At 44.8% G+C, this 23,733-nt stretch overlaps 1 protein-coding gene across 1 annotated transcript; it reads right to left on the reverse strand.

Moving 5' to 3' along the window:
• Nucleotides 1-910: 910 nt before the first annotated feature.
• Nucleotides 911-22,581, reverse strand: nmnat2 (nicotinamide nucleotide adenylyltransferase 2). Its single transcript, XM_049599537.1, has 11 exons — nt 22,297-22,581; nt 15,901-15,989; nt 12,172-12,239; nt 10,170-10,248; nt 8,878-9,004; nt 8,571-8,651; nt 7,621-7,665; nt 7,361-7,437; nt 4,803-4,904; nt 4,638-4,705; nt 911-4,508 (listed from the first exon to the last, which is right to left on the reverse strand). Exons 1-11 carry the CDS (start codon nt 22,379-22,381, stop codon nt 4,406-4,408), a joined length of 924 nt encoding a protein of 307 aa, XP_049455494.1. The 5' UTR covers nt 22,382-22,581; the 3' UTR covers nt 911-4,405.
• Between the last annotated feature and the right edge of the window lie 1,152 nt (nt 22,582-23,733).

A 23,733-nucleotide genomic window follows, 5' to 3' on the forward strand; every position in this document is an offset into this window, starting at 1 on the left:
ACTCAACTCCAGAAAGATTTTGAGTCTGGCCCTCACCGATACACCCTTCCTACCCAAGGGGCGGCACTAAATGAGGCATTTCAGATGCCGCCGCACGCAATTGTGTATGAATTGCACTAAGCCCCATGTGTTTGCCGACCAGTGGGGCTAACTGATATATTATGCTTTTGCCGTATCCCGTCAGCAAAATGGCAAAAACGTCCTTCCTGGAACAGAAGGCTTCTAGGGCAGTCTTCTGTTCCTCTCTCACAGAGAAAGATAAGTGTAGTTGGCTTAGCGTTTCCAAAGCTAAACTGAATGGACGCGACAGCTGCCATCTTGGCTGTTTACTTTTAGACTCCTACGGCGCAACGCTGTCGTCATCACGTTACGCCCGCCCAGAGCCCGCTCGTCTGAGCCAGTGTAAATTCAAATTTGCTAGGGGCGGGGCATCTGGATTTCCAGGTTACGACTCTACACCAGTCGACCACACTATCATACTTTAGATTAGACATTATATTTGAATGTGTGTGTGTGTATATATATATATTTATATATATACATAAATTAAATTAAATTTCTGTCCTGATCTGTAAACACACACACACACACACACACACACACACACTAAGAATGACACTTGAGTTTTAAGAGTGCATCACAGTTTACAATCAAAAGAAGTTCGAGCAACAGAAGGCAGATTAATACAGAAAAAACAAGATTCAGTTTCAGCTACATGGTTAAAGAAAAAGTGATCGACACACACACCCCCCACACACACACACCCACACCCACACACACACACACACACACACAGGAAACATGAATAAATGTACAAATCATTGCAAACTTAATGTCACGTTGACGAGGCGTCGATCATTTACAGAGTGAATAGAAAATGGACAGACGTGGGCGATGATGGTCCCCACCGTATATTATATTTATATATTTATATATATTTACTTTTTGTGTTGTTTCTTTTTTTTTTTTTTTTTTTTTGCAAACACGTTCACGACAGATCAGATTCTACCAAGTGATGAACATTCATGCCAGAACCGAACATGTCTAAGCATGCAGTCTAACGAGAGCTAACAGGAGCACATGGAGAAGAACAAAAACAACCCGAAACACTCCGACAACAACACTGCTGCTTTTAGAAAAGTTCATCATCATCATCATCATCATCATCATCATGTCCAATGACCTCAGGATGTCCTGAGAGTTTAAATCTTCTAAAGTGTGTCTGTGTTCAGTTTACCGGTTGGGTTGAGCCTGAAGCATCGGTACTGTTGCTATGGTTACCTGCAGGTTAATATACCTTCAGCTCGGAGGTTAAATTGTTGACCTGAACTATGATTGGTGTGTAACTATGTACAGTTTGAGCTACAGCTGCAGCAGGACTGAGACTGAGACGGTCGCTGAGCGTTGGTTAGATTTACCTCAGACGTGGACAGACGACAGCAGCGGGCCTCGTGCAAGAACACGTATGTGTTCTTATTCTGAACAGATGTTACTGTGTCTTCAGACAGGAGGAAGAATTCACCAAGAGTGGCGCGGACTGATGCAACGGTGCATCCGAACAAGATCAAAATGTTTTAACTCTCAACGTACAGCTGGTACGTTAATTTATCTCATAAAGGAACCAAACAACTTCAGTTTCAGTGTTTCGATTATGAAGTCGCCCCACAAACTGTTCACTGGACAAAGATAAGATTTGAAACAAAGAATTCATCTGACAAGTTTCCAAATGTTGTTGGGTTTAACAGATTAGATTGGACACCGAAATCTGAACAACTGAAATCTCCTCACATTTTGTTTCATTCAAGAGACAAAAGATAATTTGATAATCTAAATAGTTGCTGATTTTTGCTGCACTTTGTCAGACAGTTTGTGTTCCATGCCAACACAAACTGTCTGCTCTTCAAATTTCTGCAAACGACTCCAAGCAAAAATTCACTTTGATGGATTGTGGCGCTCAGAGTAGGTCAGACCAGTCATCAGAAGGAAATGTTGGCATTGTACGTTTCCACAAACCACGTAGCATATCAGCTGACTTTGTCACTAGGAGGTTTCTGCTCGTTACATGCACACAGTTGTTTTCAAAAATGAAGTCCTACGAATTAGCAACCCACGTATGACGTTACCTCAACGTAAAGTTAGGTAATTAAGGTAGTTATGGAGGTTAGTTTTGGGCAAGTAAAGTTACTGTGAATAGGCTCAGGAAAAGAAACACGATGAGGACGTACTTTCAGATGCCTCAAAGTTCAAACTGTTCCAAACACCAGTCTCCTGGGGAAAGTCCTGTGTTTTGTGACCCATCTACCGCTACCACCTGCCTAATGACTGGACCGCTTCCTTCTTTTTTTCAGTGCAATGGTCACGTGATCACAGCTTTCCAAAATACATAGGTTATACTTGAATTATTGGTTTAAGATTATGTAGATATGCTTTGATTTTGGTGCACAGGAGAACGTGCAAACCAAACCAATTGGTGTCACTCCAAAGTCATCAAAAATCGGGCTTGGTCAGTGACTTCCGGCATCAGACACCGACAATTACAGCCATCCTTATATGTCAGCATGATACGTAGCCGCTCGCCATTATTGTTTAACAGTCCCAGCAGCCTCGGGGAAATGTGGTGGCACAACAATGAAACCTAAAGCAACAGAAGTCTGAGTAGGATGGGGCGGGACGGGTGGTGGATGGATCCAGAAGACACCAACTTTCGACAAGGAGGCCGGTGTTCACTTCCCGTAAGATTGTAAAGCCAAACCCTGTTCTTGTTTCTGAGCCCAACCACGTGTGTGTGTTGTTGAAGGAAAACAAGGTCAATCAGTGGTGTCGTACCAACGTAGTGCTTTTGAGACTGTATGTTAAATTTCCTGTGAAAACAGAAGTGTATTTTGAAAACAGACAATGCATGTAACAGGCTGAAGTTGACACGGCGTCCCAGAACGTCAACAACCAACACACCCAGGGTACCTTGGACGTCATATGTGGACGTGGAAAGTCCATGACCAAACGTGACAGACATGTGACGAGGTCGCAGTGAGGATGAGTTGTACAAAAACATCATGTTTGGCTTAAAACAGACACGTTTGTTATTAACATGTTATGACATCACGACATCGGTGTAACTTTCTTACTCTTTATAATTTAGTTGTTGCTGTGCGCATCAACAGATGTCACCACACTGTGCTCGTCATGCGGCTGAGGGTGCCTGTGTGCTTTGGTGTCTGACACGGAGGGCCGCTGACCAAGTGTGTCGCAGGTGAAACCAGGTTGCATTTAAAAACCTTTGCCGGGATTCTCAATTAAAACAAGCAACCTAATACAAAGATTCGTATGATAGCCAACGAATTTGCATCACTGACCTTACGTACTTTACGCAGAGTTACAGAGGTCAGGTTTGGGAAGGGAAACATGGTACAGATGCACCTTAAAATTTCTGCGGTCACAAACACAGATCTTCTCAAGGGAAAGTTTGCATTTTCTGAACCTTCCAGCGCCCCACCCCTCCGACCTTTCAGAACCACGTTCTTCTTCGTCTTTTCTCCCGTCAGCGCGTTGGTCATGTGATCACAACCTTCCCAAATACATGGATTATACATGAATTCCTGGCTTTGATTATGTAGGATATGCATGGAATTTGGTGCAAAGTCAGCTGGAGCTAAATGAAGCTAACGGCTCAATTAGCAAGTTAGTTGTGAGCAACAGTCGCCATGTCAGCTCAGAACTCCTATGGATGCTATCATACAAGATGTGCTGAAATGCAACACATGACAGTCTGTTTTACACTACGTTTTAATTGTAGCTCTAGTTTGGTAAAATTAAACTTTAATTTAGATGAAAAAACGATGAATAAATTTGAGGAACAGGGGAAGTTTTCTAATGACTCTATCCGTATAGGTTCTTGCATGAGGCCCATTAACCCTTTCTCCTTTTAGCTAAATGCCCCCCTGATACAGAAGAAGAGATTTTTTCCCATCTGCCCCGGTACACTGAGCATGCCTGGCGGTGTGTCATGCACCCCCGAACTTTAATAAAGACAGAAAACAAACAGAGAGAAAAACACTGCCGTCACCTCTGCAGTGAAAATACATCAATGACACCTCTGCAGCCCTTAAAGATGATCTCCACACTTCCTCTCCAACACCGCCATGTCATCCCAAAATGCCCCCCGCCATTCACCCCATCCCAGCCCCCCTTGACCCCCTCCCTGATGGTAAAGTCACATGACACAGACAGAAGGAGGGACACTAATGCTCCAGTCAGAAAGCTCAAAGAAGAGTATATGTTTGACACACAAGACAGAGAAGGAAGTTGTTGGGGGGTTTTTTTGGGAGGGGGATGATGGTGGTGGTTGAAGGTAGCGCCCCTCCCCCCCTCCTCCACTCTGCCTGTTGTCATGCGGGCAGGTGGTCGATTATCCGGAGGCGTTGATGTACAGCTGACTCTGCAGGATGTAGTCGATGACGGGCTGACACAGGTAGTCCACAACATGGCCGTCACCGTGCTGCAGGGCCAGTCTGGTGACAGAAGGAGGGGACAAATACTCTTCATCATTGTCCTATAACAAACATGTATCTCCAAAACTTTGACCATTCAGACAAACAGGAGTTGTGGATCTGACGGTAACATCGAAGTTTAATCCCCACCTGCTCTTGGTTGAGCTGACGATGGACATCGGGTGGCTCATCCCATCTTTCACCACAATGATGTTGTCCTGAAAACAAGACCAGCACACAGATTTCAGACGAGACGATAAAAGAGGACAAGCAGGGTAAAAAATAATGGAACCAGAGTTAAACAGCGATATTGACCTTGAACTTGCGGAGGATGGAGGAGTGATTCATGATCCTCTCTGTGTCGGCTCCATCACGAGGAACCACCACGATCCCAAAATCCCCCACGATCACCTCCATCTGAAACCACAGAGACACGATGTTCTGTTGCTCTTCAGGGGGAAGACACAGCCAGAAGGTGATAACTGTGGCTTTATGGGTCCCAGTCACACCAGTACGACACATGTTGGACCAAATCAGTCCATCTCATGGACTCACCATGATGAGGTGATTTAGTCTTTTAGAAGAAGTAAATTTCTGTGGTGAACTTTGACAGTGACACTGTTGATGAATTAAAAACCATTAGGAGCTGAAAGTCCAGTTCAGACCAAAGATCCACGACCAGATGAAACCGTTTTAGAACGTCACAGAGAAAAGTGTCAGCAGTGTGAACTGGCCGGTCTGAGCTGGACTCAAGCCGACTGATGGTGTCACCTGACACTCAGCTGGTCAGATGGCCAGCGGCTGGTTTTAAAGCACGTCACCTGTTTCAACAGCCAATCAGTTTGTAGTGAAATCTGCTGGTTAAGTCAAAATGACCACAGACGGCGTGTTGGCTTGCTGCAGCAGGTGCTCCGTCCCCACAGAGCCCTCTGTTTCTGACCTCACGGTGTGCCGGTGTCAGACGGTGGGTCGCTGCTGCTGCTGGCTGTATGTGCTTATGCCCCGCCCACACACACATTCTCACTGGCGTACTGATTATGAATACAGTCCATCTGATGCTGGTTTTGTTTCATCACTGTAGCCAGTATCTCACTATCACTATCCTCATTCAGATTTTAAGAAGCTACAAATTATATTCAGCCACAAAATAAGTTGTTGACTAGAGATGATACGCCGTCTCATGGTGGTCACTTCCTGTCAACGTTACGGATCAGAAGCACAGAGAGTCGTTGACTAGAGATGATACGCCGTCTCATGGTGGTCACTTCCTGTGAACCAACAGGTTTTTAACAATGTTACAGAACAGAGCGTTGTCAGTAGTTGTTTGTTTCAACTCGTCTTGTTGTGATTCTTTGGTCTGAACTGGACTTTAACAGGAGCAAACCTGAGGGAAGGCGATCACACACTGGAACAAATGTGTTCCGTTTAATGAACCATTTGACTGATTTGCTGCCTTTTATTTAGCCGAAACTCTCCTCATCTGTACACATGAAGTCAGTGAAAAGTGTTTCTACATGATAAAAATTTAGACAAAGTTTTGTGACTTGCAGGAACTTTACAGGAGATTCCATTACACCTTAAAGTTAATTCAGACTGCAGTAATTCACTTCTCAAACTACAAATGTGACAGCTGGAGTATTTTGCATTCTGCACTTAAACAGCCAACGTACCGGCTGTACAAACAGGAGACATGGCCAACATTAACGTGGAGTCATAAGTGGAGTCATAAAACCACGGGATCAGCTCAGATGTTTCACTCCGGTCAAAACCTTTTCAACTCTGTTGGACACATCTGGCCTCAATTTGTGCCAAAATGAGTTTGCATAAACTGTAAAACTTCAATTAAAAGCCTGGTCACTATTAAACGGCCAGTCTCTTTTACTAGCTACACATTTTGACAAATAAAGGCCTGTCTCAATTAGACGCCCAGGGGTCTCACTTACTAACACTGCGTACGCACAAAACGAGGCCTGAAAGAGGCGTACGCCACTTCCCATGCAAAGTTGTGATTTATAAAAACAGACTTGATGGGAGAAACTCTGACCCATGCTTACAAACGTTTTGGAGACAGGAAATCAGCGACGCAGATGCTGAGGTGGAGCCTGACTGTAGAAATTGTTGAATATTGTTTGGCACATGCCATTGTTGGTACGTACATTTTAGTATGGATCCTACGCACTGTTTTGTAAATAAGATGCCTGGTCTGGTTGTCAACAAGTTCTTTTTTTTTTTTAATAGAAATTCTTCGGTGTATAAAAGTAGGTTGTTAATTGATATATTATCTGATGCCAAATATTTAAACAAGCAATATTCATACATGTTTAAATAAACAATTTGATTGTGTTTCCTGATCTTTGCTTAGAGGCGATGTTCTGATCCTACAGAAGAATTTCGAGTGAGTCAGGATAATTTGTAACTGGTTAGTATTGGTTAGCATTTCACATGTATAGCACAGACCTGTGATGTGTTATCATTAGCTTAAAACTACATTAGAATTTTAGAATATTTATCTTGTTTGAGATGACAAGAGTGGGACAAATCCTCTCAGATTAGTGACTTGTGTCTTTGAATTCAGAATTCCCTTTGAATTAGAGATTATTATGAGAGTTATAACTCAAATATAACTCTTGAATGTCCTCACTGTTTCTTGCTAACAGCTAGCATTCATATTAGCATGATGTTAGCAGTGTGAGAGAAGAATAACGCTGCATGCTAACACTTTCTTTTTGCAGGTGTTTCCTTTGACAGCCACATCGAAATGACCTGTCGGGGTATTACGATGGAGCTCAGAGGAAAGAGCTAAAGGGCGGGGCTACGCTATGAATAAGGGCGGGGCTGCATTATGGGTGGGGGAGGGGCTACAGTGTGCTTACATCACTGTCCTTCCACAGACCAGGGATGCAGAAGGACTCCAGGAGATCACTGCCACACAGGAGCAAGATGCGTAACTCTACAGACAACAAACAGGCAGGAGGAAAGAGACACGTCCTCAGTAAACAACATGTTTACTCAGTAAACAACATGTTTACTGGATACAAACAAACCAGCAGGAGTTCAGACACAGCAGGAAGGAAAACCAGAGGACACGACACAGGAGTCCATTCAGGTTTCAGATACTGAAGAGACGACTCACCGATCTCCTCGTATCTCACTGCGGTACCCAGGTTAGCATTTTCATCTGAAACAATGAAACAGAACACAAATGTCACTCAGTATACGATAAATGTACGGGGGGTCTCATGTGTGCCGCTAAAAAATTACATACTTTATTAACTTTTAATTATGATCAACTGATAGATAATGAAGATAATGGCAAAGTGTCCCTGGTAGTTGTGAACCCACAAAGAATCATCACGAAACTGCAAACACCAAAACTTAGCCTCTTTTTAGCTTCTAGTTTTGCTTTTGTGGCATATTTCCTGTTTGGCTCAGTCTCCGTTGTTTTCACAATAAAAGCTCTGATAAAACCACTGTACTATACCAGGTACACTGGAAATTACCTGTACCTGCTCATGAGCAGACAGACACAGTTCAACACTAGCTGGTGAACATAGTGAAGCATTAAGTGGCTGAAGAGACAAATATTTCCTTCAGGAATTGGTTGAGACCAAAACCACAAAGACTCCAAATGAATCATCATATTACTCTGCTGGATACGGAAATAAGAATCTGTTGAACATGTTAGCTACAGCTACCTTTTGAGGTAACAACATGTCAGATGTTTAAAGCTGTTGCCCCAAAGTGAAAATAAATGAATAAATAAAAAAATATTGCAGCTTTAACCAAATAATAAATACAGAGGACCGAGAATAGAACCCTGAGGAACTCCAATTATTCACTGACACTGTTGATTTACGTTATGTTATGTATGTCTGGTGATTGTGGAAGTTGGCAGCTGTGTGCTGACATGAAGTGTTGTGTTTACTACCAAATGGTAAAAAGCAAACAGTGAGTGTAGCGTTATGGGTTGATGAGGTATATAGATGCAAAGTCTAACTCTGAGCAGCAGCTGCTCACTTGTTAAGATGTCTCCATAAACTCTGGTGTGTACTTTTCTCTACTGTCTCCGTCATGCTTACTTACCGACGAAGGTGAAGCGTTCGATGTGAGGGCGGACGCAGCAGATCTTCCCCAAACTCTCACTGATCTTCCCCCACAGTTTGACTGTGCAAAGAAAAGAGGAGGAGGGGCGAGAGAAGTTTAGACTCCAAAACGGATCACATTCATTAACAAATAATCATCTGATGTTACGTATAAAAGACAACAGCTTCACTGAGTGAGAGTATATTTAAGTGTGAACCCAGAGGGAATAAAATCCCCGACTGGATCCTTTAACTTGAGCCCTCACTGGTGGATGAATGAGTGATGAATATGGAGGAAGATGACTCACTGGCTGTGGGCTTGTGATTCATGTTGTTGTGGTTCTGGTAGATGGGAGGAGCCTGGTTCTGTGGCTGGCCAATCACGGGAGTTGTCGATGGCGTGTTGACGTTGGACAGAATGCAGCCGGTGACTCTCTGAGGAATTAAAAATGAATGATCAACAAACGCCCTCCAAAAACAGCAACACTCGAAGGGAGACGGAACAAACTGTCAGTCCTCCCCATGTTCAGACAGGGATGGAGAATATAGGGAATATGATTAAGGTTTCCATGGTAACTGCTGCATGAAGGCATCACCGATAGTATCAGGCTCAAATGGTGTGAGATCAAGGGCCCTATCATGGTGATCCACATCACTGTGCTGATCTGTTTTGTGTGTTGTATGATATGATTAATTAAAAAAAATAGAATTATAGTATTGCAGTTGTATGACTCCGCCCACCAGTCCACCCTGTGGTTGTATGACTCCGCCCATCAGTCCACCCTGTGGTTGTATGACTCCGCCCACCAGTCCACCCTGTGGTTGTATGACTCCGCCCACCAGCCCACCCTGTGGTTGTATGACTCCGCCCACCAGCCCACCCTGTGGTTGTATGACTCCGCCCACCAGTCCACCCTGTGGTTGTATGACTCCACCCACCAGTCCACCCTGTGGTTGTATGACTCCGCCCACCAGTCCACCCTGTGGTTATATGACTCCGCCCACCAGTCCAGTGTCTCTGACAGTCTCCATCCATGTCAGTGAAAACATGGATGCTTCACACACAGAAGATCTATACAATCAGCACAGTTTCAAGATTAGAGTCACCAATTCAGTATCTGACCAAATGTCTCCCCTTCTGTTCCTGAGATATGACGTTAAAACATGATGATGTCACAGTCAAGCTGACCTTTGAAAGAAATAGAAATAGTCAGAAATAGCTGCCAACTAATTTTCTGCCAATCAGCTGATTGATTAATCGACAAATAATTTCATCTGTACTTGTTTTAACTCTTGGATATTTTAATTTATGACGAAGCATCATATTTTATAAACTCTTCTTCTGTTTTTTTTTTTTTTAATGTAAAAATCTTAATTTGTAAAGTGCCTACTGCGTTCAGATAAGAACAATATTTCTCTATGAGGTGTCGTGGAGTAGAGGTGTTTAGTTGCAAGAATAGAATAGATACAAGTACAAGTACCTCAAATTCATACTTTAGTACAGCACTTGAGCAAATGTACTTTGTTACATTCCACCACAGATGAAACTTTCATATCAGTCTCGTATTTCTGCTACGATGTGGAAAAAACATGTCGTCACCTTCATCAGGTCGCGGTGATGCTCCAGCACGCTGCAGGTCGTCTGCCAGGTGTCCTGGTAACACTCCCAGGGGTCCACCCTGCACCACACAAACACAGATTTGTACACTCTGGGTTCAGTTCACACGTCAGAGGTCAAAGACTGTTTTCTTTAAAAGTGTATTTACATAGAAAAAAAAGGAATATGAACAACAAGACACACAAACATCAGCACAGGGTTCCAGATCTTACTCATCAAACCTCTTTTGTCTTCAATATAAAACCTCTCCAGGTGTGTTTGCCACTAATCATAAATAATACGTGAGTCTATTTTCACACTCACAAGATTAGCAATTGTGCAATCACCTTTCCAAACAAAACAGACGTTTTTTGAGACTAACTGGCAAAAGATAAAGGAATACTTCACCTGCAAAATGAGCTTCAGTTACCCAGCAGCTGTTATGCTGAATTCATGAAGAAAACATTTCTCTCATCCCTTCACAGTGAACGAAAAATCCAAAAAACAGAGAACATTCTTGATGAATTGAGGTAACCAAGGTCCGCATCTAACAACAGCAAAACTGTGCTGCTCAAAAAAATGAAGGTAGCATTCATGGTCACAGTCTGACAGGAAGTCAGGTAAACTTCAGGCATATCAGTCCAGTGATTGTGAATCACTTTCAGCTGCTTTGGTGCAAATCAAAGTGACAACAGGTACAATGGAGAGACAAAAGCAAGACAACCCCCCAAAAGGGAATGGTTTTACATGTGGTGTCCACAGACAGTGAGAGAGAACACCAGAACTGAAGGGGCCACCAATCCAAGCCTCATTTATGCAGTTGGATGATCTGTACTGACACAGACACTTGAAATTTATGAAAAAATTACAGGTTAAAAACTTCTGCTTGTAAGTAGCACACCCTGAACTGCCTGGGCATGTGTGTGTTTAAACTCTGCTCAGGCAGAGCTTGTACACATGTATCTAAAGCACTGATCATCCAGCATGTGTGTGAACGATATAGTTTTGCTGTTGTTATAAGTAGACTCTGTTTACTCCTATTTTGGATTCTTCGTTCACCGTGGAGGCGTGAGAGGAAAACAAAGTTGTTGTTTTTTACCAGTTCAGTCTAACAAGTGGTGACTACTTGATATACAAATGGACGTTTTGCAGGTGAAGTTTTCTTTAGGCTCTGATCACACAGAAAGCGTCTTTGCAGCCGGAGGCGTCTTTTTCTAACAGTTTTTAATGAGAATGAAACTTTTTGCTCGCTGTTTTTGTTCTTCTACGTGCCTCGTATTTCTGCGCTCTAGGCGCCTGCCGTTTTTTCCAGAGCGCTCTGAAAACTTCAACTCAGAGCCGAAAAACTCCCCACGTCATTTCTGCCTTTTGATGTGAGAGGCGGGGCTTCTGTGGTGGTCATGACAACAAGTGTACAGTTGGTAAACAATGGAGGAGAAACTGGTGGTAGTGGTTGCTGGATACCCAGAGCTATACGGCTTTACAAAGCACAGTTAGCACCATCTGAATAGAAAACAGCAGATAAGTGCAGTACTGTAAACGTCCATGATGGAGGAGAAGCTCCTGGACCAACTGGTGGTACTCCCCATGATCCAGCCTCTTTTTTAGGGTCTCATGTACCCACACAGATCTCTGTTTATCTGCTGACAGCCTCTCACCCTCAACCAGAGCTACAGACAGCACCCTCTGCCTCAACATGGCAGCAGCTACACACTGATTAACAGTAGATTGATGACACAGGAAGGTCAGGGCGAGGAGGTGATGGGGTGGTTGCCTGGCAACAATAAAAAGGTGCAGCAAGTTTTTTTTTATCACTTGTGGCATTCAGTTTTTCAAAGAAAAAGGCGATGCTATGCGCCTCGCTTTTTACAACCTGCAAAACATTTTGTGTGATCGAAGCCTGAAGGAGCCTTTTGCTCCAAGAAACAATGTGGAACATCCCATAATATAACGAAACATCCTATGATAATAACATGCAAGGTGAAGAGTCTGTGAAATGTCTCACCTGATCCAATCAGAGGACTGAACAGCCAGCTGACACATGGTGAGACGATGTCTGCTGGGAACTAAACCCTGCACACACACACACACACACACACACACACACACACACACACACAGGGTTAGGGTTCGGACGCTGCAGCCGTGATGTGATGTCAGATTCAGACTGAGGTCAGCTGTCAGGTGGTGGATGTTATTTTTCATCATCCAGATCAAATCAGTGCATCTGTGTTAACTGTCTGACGAACGAAAGAACCACAAACGACTTTCTACGATCGTCACAGACAGTCGTTATCTTCACCATCTGATATTTACAGTCACAATGTCATCGTCATTTCCTGCCACAGCTGGTCTCTCTGTTCCTCCTAGACTCCCCTTCACTCTGCCTTTTTCCATCCATCCGCCAGACGCTGTCACACGTTCCCTCCTTTCCCATCACCTGACGGCCCCGCCCACATCCACACTTGTTTCTGCTTCCCTCACCTGCGGCTCCGTTCATTCCCTGACAGTTTGTCCACTGTTCCTCTGCCTCTGTGTGTTTTTGCTTGTGAGCCTCTGTTTCCTCACCTGTGGTGTGTTTACCTGCCTGTGAGCCCAGGTGTACCTTCACCGTGGCAACAAGTCATTGAACTCTTCTTGTCTGCCTGCAGTGTCTGCGTTTCCATTCAGATATAATAATAATATCATTTATAACATTCAGGTGAATCAGTGATTACAGATAAACAAAGTATTCTAACTAGAAAAGCACTCGGAGAGCAAACACTCGGATTTCCCGCCATTTTATTATTTTATCCACTTCGCTTCAACCGATCACCACAATTTTATCATCTCTTCCTTATCCCATCATCAACTTTTCCTGAATGTCATCAGAATCTGTTCAGAACTTTTTGAGTTATTTTGCAGACAAACAAACAAACAAACAAACAAACAAACAAACAAACAAACGCCGGCAAAAACATGAATATAACCTGGACAAAGAGAACACAAATCAGATGTAATAATGTTAAATTTAAACAACAGTCAGTGCGAATGGTTCATGAGGATTCAGACTCTGAGCAGTTGGACTGTGTGTGTGTGTGTGTGTGTGTGTGTGTGTGTGTGTGTGTGTGTGTGTTTGTAATGTTGAACAGAAGTAAATGTGCTCTGATATCTGAATCTGAACTCCGATCATCTACACCTGTTTGAACAGATGGTAGATAATAACACACAGACACACACACACACAGACAGACAAACAGAATGTAAACAGAGTGGGAGGAAGCAACACTTGATGTCTCTGATGAAACAAACGATGATCAGCTGTGTGAGTTAAAGAAGCCTGTGGACCTAACCTCTGAAGGAGAGAAGTCAACTACGACTCCCATGGTGCATTTCACCCACAAACAGCCAATCACAGAGCGTCACAGTCTGTCATGTGTTCAGTTAACAGCAGGTTGAAGTAAAATAAAATCAGGTGGAGCTCCTCCGGTGTTCAGGAGGTTTGTACCAGGAGCTGATTCGTCCAGAGGCCTCCTGGTTAAAATTCACAACAAACATCTGCTCCTGAGTCAAAGTTCAGATTTGTTTGACTCATCCACCTCCCCTCCACCTCCCTCCACCTCCCCTCCACCTCCCTCCACCTGCTCTCCACCTGCCTCCACCTGCCCTCCACCTGCCTCCACCTCCCTCCACCTGCCTCCACCTCCCTCCACCTGCCTCCACCTGCCTCCACCTCCCTCCACCTCCCCTCCACCTGCCTCCACCTGCCCTCCACCTCCCCTCCACCTCCCTCCACCTGCCTCCACCTCCCTCCACCTGCCTCCACCTGCCTCCACCTGCCCTCCACCTCCCCTCCACCTCCCTCCACCTCCCCTCCACCTCCCTCCACCTCCCCTCCACCTGCCTCCACCTGCCCTCCACCTGCCTCCACCTCCCTCCACCTGCCTCCACCTCCCTCCACCTGCCCTCCACCTCCCCTCCACCTGCCTCCACCTGCCTCCACCTCCCTCCACCTCCCCTCCACCTGCCCTCCACCTCCCCTCCACCTGCCTCCACCTGCCTCCACCTCCCTCCACCTCCCCTCCACCTCCCTCCACCTGCCCTCCACCTGCCTCCACCTCCCTCCACCTGCCTCCACCTGCCCTCCACCTCCCCTCCACCTCCCTCCACCTGCCTCCACCTCCCTCCACCTGCCTCCACCTGCCCTCCACCTCCCCTCCACCTCCCTCCACCTGCCTCCACCTCCCTCCACCTGCCCTCCACCTCCCTCCACCTGCCCTCCACCTGCCCTCCACCTCCCCTCCACCTGCCCTCCACCTGCCTCATTTTGTGTCTCTAAGGGCATTTTATCTCTTTAAGGGAATTTTGTGTCTTTTTGAGGTCATTTTGTGTCTTTAAGAGAACTTTGTGTGTCTTTGAAAGAATTGTTTTATCTCTTTAAGGTATTTTGTGTCTCTTCCAAGGAATTGTGTCTCTTGGAAAGAATTAGTTGTCTCTTTAAGGTCATTTTGTCTCTTTAAGGGCACTTTGTTTCTCTTTTAGGTCGCTTTGTGTCTCTTTGAAATATATTTATTTTTTTGTCTCTCTTTTTTTTTAAATTACATGTGTCTGAAATATATATGTATATTTTTTTTTATCTCTTTAAGGTATTTTGTTTCTCTTTAAAGGAATTTTGCCTGTTTAAGGGGATTTTGTGTATTTTGAGTCATGTTGTGTCTCTTTGAAATATATATATATTTTTATCTCTCTTTTTTTTTAAATTTTGTGTCTCTAAGGGCATTTGATCTCCTTAAGAGAACTTTGTGTCTTTTTAAGGGAATTTTGTGTGTCTTTGAGAGAATTTTTTTAATCTCTTTAAGGTATTTTGTGTCTCTTCAAAGGAATTGTGTCTCTTCAAGGGAAATTTGTGTCCCTTGGAAAGCATTAGTTGTCTCTTTAAGGTCATTTTGTGTGTCTCTGAGGGCATTGTGTCCCTTTTAAGGGAACTTTGAATCTGTTTGAAGTCATTTTAAGCTAAAAACACAAAATAAAACATGTATAAAATTCCAATTCTTCCATTATATCCTGCTACATCCTACACACTGGACCTTTAAGTAAAAACAAAACAAAAACACATTAACTGGGGGACTTTGAACAACAATGCACTGATCACGAAGAATATAGTGATGTTGCACACCACATTAAACAGCAGAACCTGGACTACAAGGCTGCCGTAGAATAGCACTGAAACAAAAACACTGTTTGTTGTTGTTTTTCAGTTTCATATTGGGGGGGGGGGGGGGGGGGTCCCCTCATGAATAATTTGTATGTACAGAGTATCTGAAGCTGTGAGATAAATGTCCTGCAGCAGAAGTGTAAAGCAGTAGAGAATGGTAGTACTCTAGTTTACAGAATACAGCATATGGTACAGATGTAGTTGGTGCTGAGTCGGTCGGTGACTCATCTGTTTGTATTCGGGCTGATGAAACTCAACACATTAACGAGGTCATAATGGACATGAATAATGTCCAACATGAATAAAGCATCAGCTGAAAGTCACAGATTCCTGATGTGGCTCAAACTGTGTTTCTGCACCATTTATTATTCATGTAGTGTGTTTCTTTAGAGGCAGCGTGAAAGTAGGACAAGAGCTTCATTAAATCCAGCGGGGAGCAGGAGAGTGGAAAACAACAGCACAGAGCTGCAGCTGCTTTCTTTACTGCGACTACATGCTGCTCACAGAAACACACACTCGTCTTTGGGCGGGATGACTTACAGGTTTTCCGTAGGAGTCGTGCACCGGTGAGATGATTCCTCCGATCACGATGAAGCGACCTGTTTTGTGCAGATATTCTCGGGCTTTTTCTGTAAACACACAGACAGAGAACGTGACGGTAACACTGAGCCCTCAATCCACAGTGCTGCAAAGTAACTGAGTACATTTACTCAAGTATTGCACTTCAGTACAAACTTGAGGTATTTGCTGTGCTGTTCGCCAGTTCTACTCCACAAAATCCATCTGACAGCTTTTGTTACTTTTCAGATTAAAACTTCACGTAAAGCTAGAATCATATGCCTATATGACTCCGCCCACCAATCCACTCTGTGGTTGTATGGCTCCGCCCACCAGTCCACTCTGTGGTTGTATGACTCCACCCACCAGTCCACCCAAAACATATTTTGTGAGGTCACAGTGACCTTTGACCACAAAATTCTGATGAGTTCATTCTTCAGTCCAAATGCACGTCTGTGCCAAACTTGAAGAAATTCCCTTGAGGTGCTGGAGACTGTGTTCATGAGAATGAGACAGATGCAAGGTCACAGCGACCTTTGACCACCAAATTCTAATCAGTTCATCACTGAGTTGAGAGGATGTTTGTGCCACATTTGAAAAAATCTCTCAGAGTGTTCATGAGCTACTGTGTTCATAAAAATGAGACAAAGTCACAGTGACCTTGACCTTTGATGGATGAGCAGCAAATCTAATCAGTTTATTGAGTTCAGAGAACGTTTGTGCCACATTTGAAGAAATCTCTCAAGGTGTTCACAACAATGAGACAAAGTCCCAGTGACATCGACCTTTGATCGATGACCATTAAATCTAATCAGTTCATCGTTGAGTTCAGGGAGGTTTGTGCCACATTTAAAGACATTCCTTTGAGGTGTTCTTGAGGTATCGTGTTCACAAGAATGTGACAAACAATGTGTCAACACAATGCCTTCAGCCACAGCGATCGTCGGTGCAGAGAAATAAAAACATGGCTGATTTATGAAACTGTAGAAGACTGTAGACTGTAGAGACAGTTTTGGGTGAATCTTCCGGTGAGATGTCAGAAACAGCAGGAAGCATGTTAGTCACATGATGTGTGTAAGATCAGTCTCAGGGGCTGATCACCAGCGACTGATCTTTTCAAAGTAATTTGTGATTTCAATTTAATTTTTCTTCAACAAGTATTTAACTCATGCTGAATTAGCATTTTCTAAAATGTCCCTGCAAAGCTCCTGTACCTGTTGTTCAAGAGCACTTCTGTACTTCTACTGCTGATTCTACATCCTCTGCCGTCGACGCAGAGACGAAGCAGCAGCTCAGTTCAGCAGCTTTTTTTTTTTTTTTTAAAGATTTTTTGGGGGCTTTTTAGCCTTTAATGTATAGCACAGACAAGTGTGAAAGGGGGAGAGAGAGAGGGAGAGACATGCAGCAAAGGGCCACAGGCTGGAGTCGAACCCAGGCCGCTGCGGCAACAGCCTTGTACATGGGGCGCCTGCTCTACCACTAAGCCACCAGCACCCCAGTTCAGCAGCTTTTTGACCCTTATTTTGAAAGTCTGCTCCAGACTTCGTCTTCTTTCTCATTCATGAACTTTTTTTTTACGAGGAATAACTATTGAGCAGTCTGTTGCCGTGGTGACGGCGACAGTGACTGATGGAGCGCTTTTGTCGTGCTCGTTGGCACAGTCTGGGTGTGTTACTGTGAGGAGGCTGACGGAGTGTTGGTGTGAGCGCAGACGTGAACTCACTGTGAATCTGTTATTCCTCCTCAGACATCATTAAAACAAACCTGCTGCAGCTCGTCTGCTCTCATCACTGACACACGGGTCGTATTTTCCTCATATTACCACTGATTGAAAGTAACTGAGTACTTTTACTCAAGTACTGTACCAAAGTACATTTCTGACATATTTGTATGAGTGTTTACATGTTCTGCTGCTGACACCACATCTCAGAGGGAAATGTTGTTCCAGAGTTGTTTTAAGGCCCGGACACACCAAACAAACATCAAAGAACTAGCGGTGACGGAAGCCGACTGTTGCGTCGTCTACGTCACCTCACGTCGCCCTGTGTCAGTTGCATTTGAACACACTACACGGACTACATCCGACGGCCAAGTAGCACGTACGTTCTGCGCCTGCGTGAGAGAGAGCGGAGTGAGAGAGTGGTACATCCTGTCAGCCGAGGGGTTTCCTATCTGTGCAGCCGAGCACCGCAGCACCTCCACGGACTATTACATCCAGACGGTCCCGGTGTTTCCTCCGCAGGCTCCACTTCACTCAGCTGCCCGATAAACCCGCTGCTTCTTCCCACTTTAACCTGAATAACAAACCAGGGCTCGGTGCTCCGGTTGGATCCAAATGGAGAGCCGGGGCTAGCTCAGAGACTAGCGGAGGCTAACTGGCTGTGCTTCCCTCCGGTCATGCTGCGGCTAACGCTCCGCTAGCCGCTCCCAGCTAGCTCCGGTTTGTTATTCAGGTTAAAGTGTGAAGAAGCAGCGGGTCTGTGGGGCAGCTGAGTGAAGTGGAGCCTGAGGAGGAAGCACCGGTTAGCCCCGGTTTCACTACAGGCAGATTCACTCGCTACAGGGGCGAGGAAATAAAACCTGAACAGCCAATCAGAGTGATCTCTCTCACCGACAAGTTCCGCTGCCGATTCAACATGCTCAATCGGCCGAAAAGACGCCAACGCTGAAGTGCCGACGGTGCGGGACACACCGCAAAAACTAGGCTGACAGACGCTCACCGACGACCGTCCGTTGGCTTGGTGTGTCAGGGCCTTGACAGAGGAAGTCGTCCTCTTTGTGCTTCGTCTCCTGCAGCAGTGACCATATTTGACTTTTTTATTGACCTGAACCAAAAGGACACAACATTTTTTTGTTGATCTGAGGACGACGGTGAGATTAAGAGGTCAGATTGTGTTGTTGATGTGTGGGTGACATCAACCTGTGGCGATGACTCTGATTATTCACGACACAACGATGACAAACTCAGGCTGCTGATTGGCCCTTTATGACCTCATTAAACTGATGTCGATGATCAGACAGTGGGGAGAGACGACTCGACTCTGACAGCTCTTCAGGAGAGTTGATATATTAAAGAAGTGAAAGAGTTCGACAAACATTTACAACAAGATGTGTTGTTGATAATAAGATCTGAATCAGCTTCAGTGTGATCTCAGTATTTGTGCTTTAAATCTTCAATGAATTAAGATTTCAATAAAAGAAAAACATGTTTCAGATCATGTTGTATGTTTTGTGGTTAATAATTCTTCTTCTTCACCTCCAGCTCCACAGGAAGGAGATGATGAAGAAGAGAGGTATCATGTGACAGACAGAGCGACGAGGAGCTGCTGGTGAAAATAGGTCAGGGTGGGAACATGGCTGCTGTGCTGCTGCATCATCAAACATCAAAGAGTCTGAGGAGGAACGTTGGCTGTGAACGCAGCACGCCGTCGAGTTTCAGAACAGGTTCGTCCATAATGACAGAAACACTGGCCTTCAAAAGAAATGTCTGCTTGTTTCTCTCTGAGAGGTTGTCATGAGTCAGCACGCACACACACACACACACACACACACACACACACACACACACAGCTCGCCTGTCATTGATCTTTTCTTCTGATTGTCCTTCACCGTCACATGAAATCAGTTTTTGATACGACGTCATGATTCTTTTAATTTCTTCAACAGAGAGTTTTAATTAACGCAGACATGCTCTCTGATTGGTTGATGTGTATCTGACATTCAGTCTGAAACACTGTCCATCAGTGTGAAACAGTGTGAAACAGGCTTTGAGGTTCATTTCCTGTCATTTGGTGGGCGTGTCAGACATGTTACCCAATCAGCAGCGATGTGTAAATAAAGCAGATTCTAGCAGGTCTTTATTTTCTTCGTGTTTATGTAACACTTGCCTCAGTGATGTAATCGTGTATTTGCCATGATGTCAATAAAGTCTCTTTGAACTGAACTGAATAAACTCCTCTGTGTTGAGCTGCAGAGCGGCTGTGTAACACAACAGGATGTTGAACGCACCTCTGTTTCTCTTTAAATAAAGGTTTTATCAAAGCTGAACGCAGCCCTGACCTCAGCAGCTTCATTCTTTAGCCTACATGTTTTAAATGTTCCTGTGCTGTACGCTGATGTGTCATCTATTGTTTATCATCCATCAGCAGCACTTCACAGAAGCACAGCCGCAGACTAGTGTTCTGGAGGTGTAACTGCAGAGTGACACAGACACACCACCGCACATGTGTAAATGCTCACATTTAAATCATCTGTTGGTCTGCTCACTCATTCTGTGTGAAACATTATCTTTACTTCATCCCTCAGTCTGATGAAATAACTTCCTGCTTGGCAACAAACAGAAACTGTTGCTGGACTAAAGAGTTAAGAGGCAGATTAGCCTGTGTCTATCAGTGTGGGGGGTGATGTTGTGGAACAGAGTAAAGATATCAGACAGTTTACAGACAGGATGTTCAACAGGTACAGAAATGATCAGAGAGGACGTAGAGCTCACTCAGAGCCAGACTGTTGTCGCTACTCTCAGTTTGTATTTTGGTATTTGTTGTGTACACGGGGTCAAACTGGTTCTCAGGTACAGACCCTTTAATGGCCGACGTCACAATGACATCATGCTATCAGCTGGAGGTGCAGCTGCCTCTCCCCCACAGGGCTGTAGGCTCCATAGGAGTGTTAAAATGTGTTTGTCTTGTTGTGTTATTGGGAGCCAGAATAGAAGGAGTCATGGCTCAAAACCAGCCGCCACTGCCCGTCAACAAAAACAAAGACAACTATGGTTAAATGTGATAAGACCAAAGGACTGGACGGAGGCCATCATCAAAAATGCTCACATGTGCAGCGCACACTTCATATCAGGTTAGGGAAAAAGTATTTCCTGTTGTAGGGATGAATAAGGTTATGTGTATTAAGGGTTATCATGTCCACCTCATCAGAAACTGGGGAGGGATTAAGAGGAAGATTGGATTTCTCTGCAACGCTAACTTTTTAGCACATTAGCTAACGTTAGCTTCCATAGCAAAACAAACAAGTGTGGTCCTCCTTTGTAAGACTGGCTTCCTGTGACATCATCCATCCACTGAGTGAGAGCATACAGTAACACTGGCAGTCCCGGAGAGTGAGTGACCTGACATGGTGCGTTGGTAAATTCAGTCTGACGCTCTACACTAAAATGAGAGCCCTGTTGGTGGAAGAAACGCAGCGTTATATTTCTACATGAATGAACCAACGGTTAAGTTAATCACACATTCACTCCGCTCGGCGCTCTGCTGCTCCGTCTCCACAGACAGAGTGTCCAGAGTGCGCTCTGCCACTCTGAGAGTGCGCTGCTCTGGATAACCCAACGCTACATTCAGACAGCGCTCCCAATTTATCAACGCTCCAGTTTGTGTCAGAGTGCGCTCCCACACTCACAATGAGTGTTTCTGAACGCACCACTCACATCATCTTCCTCCATCGTCTGAAACAAGACAACACAACTTGTTAGCTAGCGCTAGCTAATGTCTGTGGAGAACTGTTTGCCTCCAGCTAAGCCCCGCCCTCTTACAAACGTCACTCTGTGTACTGACAGTAAAGGTGTGTGCAGGTGCAGTGGTGTGACAGTGATGGTGAGCAGAGTGTGTTCATGTCTTGTCGAGTTTCTTTTCTACAATATTTTCTTATTTTTTTAAACCGTTCGAGATCAAGAAATCAAATCAAATTTCCAGAACAGAAATCTGAACAAATGTATTTTGGATGTTTCCCTTCCTGACAGATGACGTGTTACGGAGGCTAATTAGTCCAAAAGCTCAGAAGGAACACCTGCAGTGTCTGCACTTACCTGAGATAATCACACATGTATCACCTCATGCTGAGCGTCACACAGCTGCTGTAGGTGTCTGAGCTCAGTCTTGATGTAGGCTAATTCCAGTGATCAGCCCTCCTCTGCTCGGAGCATCGTGCTCCTGCTGAGTCTCGGAGGATCCGTCACAGACGCGCTGCTGCTTTTCTGCGCTGCGCCACAGCCGCGCGAGGCCTGCGGAGCTCCAACACGGAACATTCCCGTCTGTTACCGCCTTAAACAGGCTTCACACCGCCGTGAGCCGGGTCACACGGTGTCCTGGATGTGTCATCATCCTGCTCTTTGTTTGTGTCACCTCTTTGAGGAGCCGTCGCCCATTTCAGCACCACCCAGCTGGACAGCGACCAGACCGCACGCGCCAAACCTCGGTCGGGTTTTACGGGTTTTAGCGCAGATTGAGAGGTGTGACGTAGTTTGAGGGGTTTCAGGTGATCTTTATCTCCTATAAACACACAGCCCCCCCCCCCCAACACACACACACACACACACACACACACACACACACACACACACACACACACACACACACACACACAGATGCTCACCGAACATATGGATGTGTCCCTTGGTGATGGGGTTGAAGCTGCCGCAGGACAGCAGGATGACGTGGGTTTTGGTGTTTTCTGTCATGTTCCTGTCTCCAGTCTCCGTCCTCCTCTTCTGTGGTCCTGTGTCCCGGTCCGGTACGGTCCCGGTCCTGATGTAAGTGCGTGTGTGTGTGTGTGTGTGTGCTCCCGGGTCGTCGTTTGTTTGTAGCGGTCGGCCGCTGCAGAGAGAGACTGAGAGGCGAGGCTGGTGTGTCTGCGGCAGGAAGCAGCGTCACTGTGTTAAAGAGACACACACACACACACACACACACACACACACACACACACACACACACACACACACACACTGCACTGGTCACTGGTCTGACTGAATCATCACATATCAGACTGGGTCAGGTCCGTGTGGAGCTTTAAACTATCATAACTTTATATTTTGGCACACACATCAAATCATCAAATGAAATTTATTTAAAGCACATTTAAAAACAAGCTTGGTTGACCAAGGTGCTGTACAATAAAGGTAAAATCACAGAATAACAAAGTGCAGAGATCAAAACTACGTAGCAATGTAATGTATAGTCCCATGTACACAAGTCCAAAAGTGGAGGAACAAATTGGAGAGTGGAAATAAAAAAGACTAAAAATGGGGGATAGGAGTTTAAGAGTGCTCAAAAGCTTTAGAATAAAAGTGGGTCTTAAGTCTCGCCTTAAAAGTGTCCACAGATGGGGAATCCTTAATGGAGAGTGGTAGACTGTTCCAAAGTTTGGGTGCAGCCACAGCAAACGCACAATCCCCTTTACCCTTTAGCCTCGATCGAGGCACAGCCAGAAGCTGCTGGTTTGAAGATCTGAGTGCTCTGGAATTTAAAAGGGGACATAAGAGCTCAGAAATATGTGCAGGAGATGCAGGGAACCAAACCAAAAGTGAAGACACTGTACAGGAGAAGGTAGAAACCGAAAATGTCTCATGATGATTCCTCCAATATTAAATAACAACAATCATAAAAAGAAAAAGATGAAAACAAACAAATAAACTGAACGAGCATCATCATCCTCACTGTGACCTCGTCACATGTCCACGTTTGGTCATGGACTTTCCACGTCCACATATGGCGTCCAAGGTACCCTGGGTGTGTTGGTTGTTGACGTTCTGGGACACCGTGTCAACTTCAGCCTGTTACATGCATTGTCTGTTTTCAAAATACACTTCTGTTTTCACAGGAAATGTACAGTTTGATACAGTCTCTTTCAAAATAAAAGCACTAGATCAGTACAACACTGTGAACTGATGTTTTTTTCCTTCAACAACACACACGTGGTTGGGTTTAGGAAAAAAGAACAGGGTTTTGGTTTAGAATCTTACGGGACGTGAAAACACTCTCCTGGGTGAAAGTTGGTGTTTGTTGAGCCCATCCACGACCTTACCTGCTCGGC

Source organism: Epinephelus fuscoguttatus, linkage group LG15, assembly GCF_011397635.1.
Source record: "Epinephelus fuscoguttatus linkage group LG15, E.fuscoguttatus.final_Chr_v1".
Taxonomy (NCBI): Eukaryota; Metazoa; Chordata; class Actinopteri; order Perciformes; family Serranidae; genus Epinephelus; species Epinephelus fuscoguttatus.

What these genes read in the sequence shown, in the direction of transcription:
- nmnat2 (XM_049599537.1), bottom strand. Translation starts at nt 22,381, where the DNA reads ATGACAGAAAACACCAAAACCCACGTCATCCTGCTGTCCTGCGGCAGC. An exon ending in ACGACTCCTACGGAAAACCT is followed by an intron (nt 12,240 to 15,900) that starts GTAAGTCATCCC and finishes GTGTGTGTGCAG; the next exon opens with GGTTTAGTTCCCAGCAGACA. An exon ending in ATCACCGCGACCTGATGAAG is followed by an intron (nt 9,005 to 10,169) that starts GTGACGACATGT and finishes TTAATTCCTCAG; the next exon opens with AGAGTCACCGGCTGCATTCT.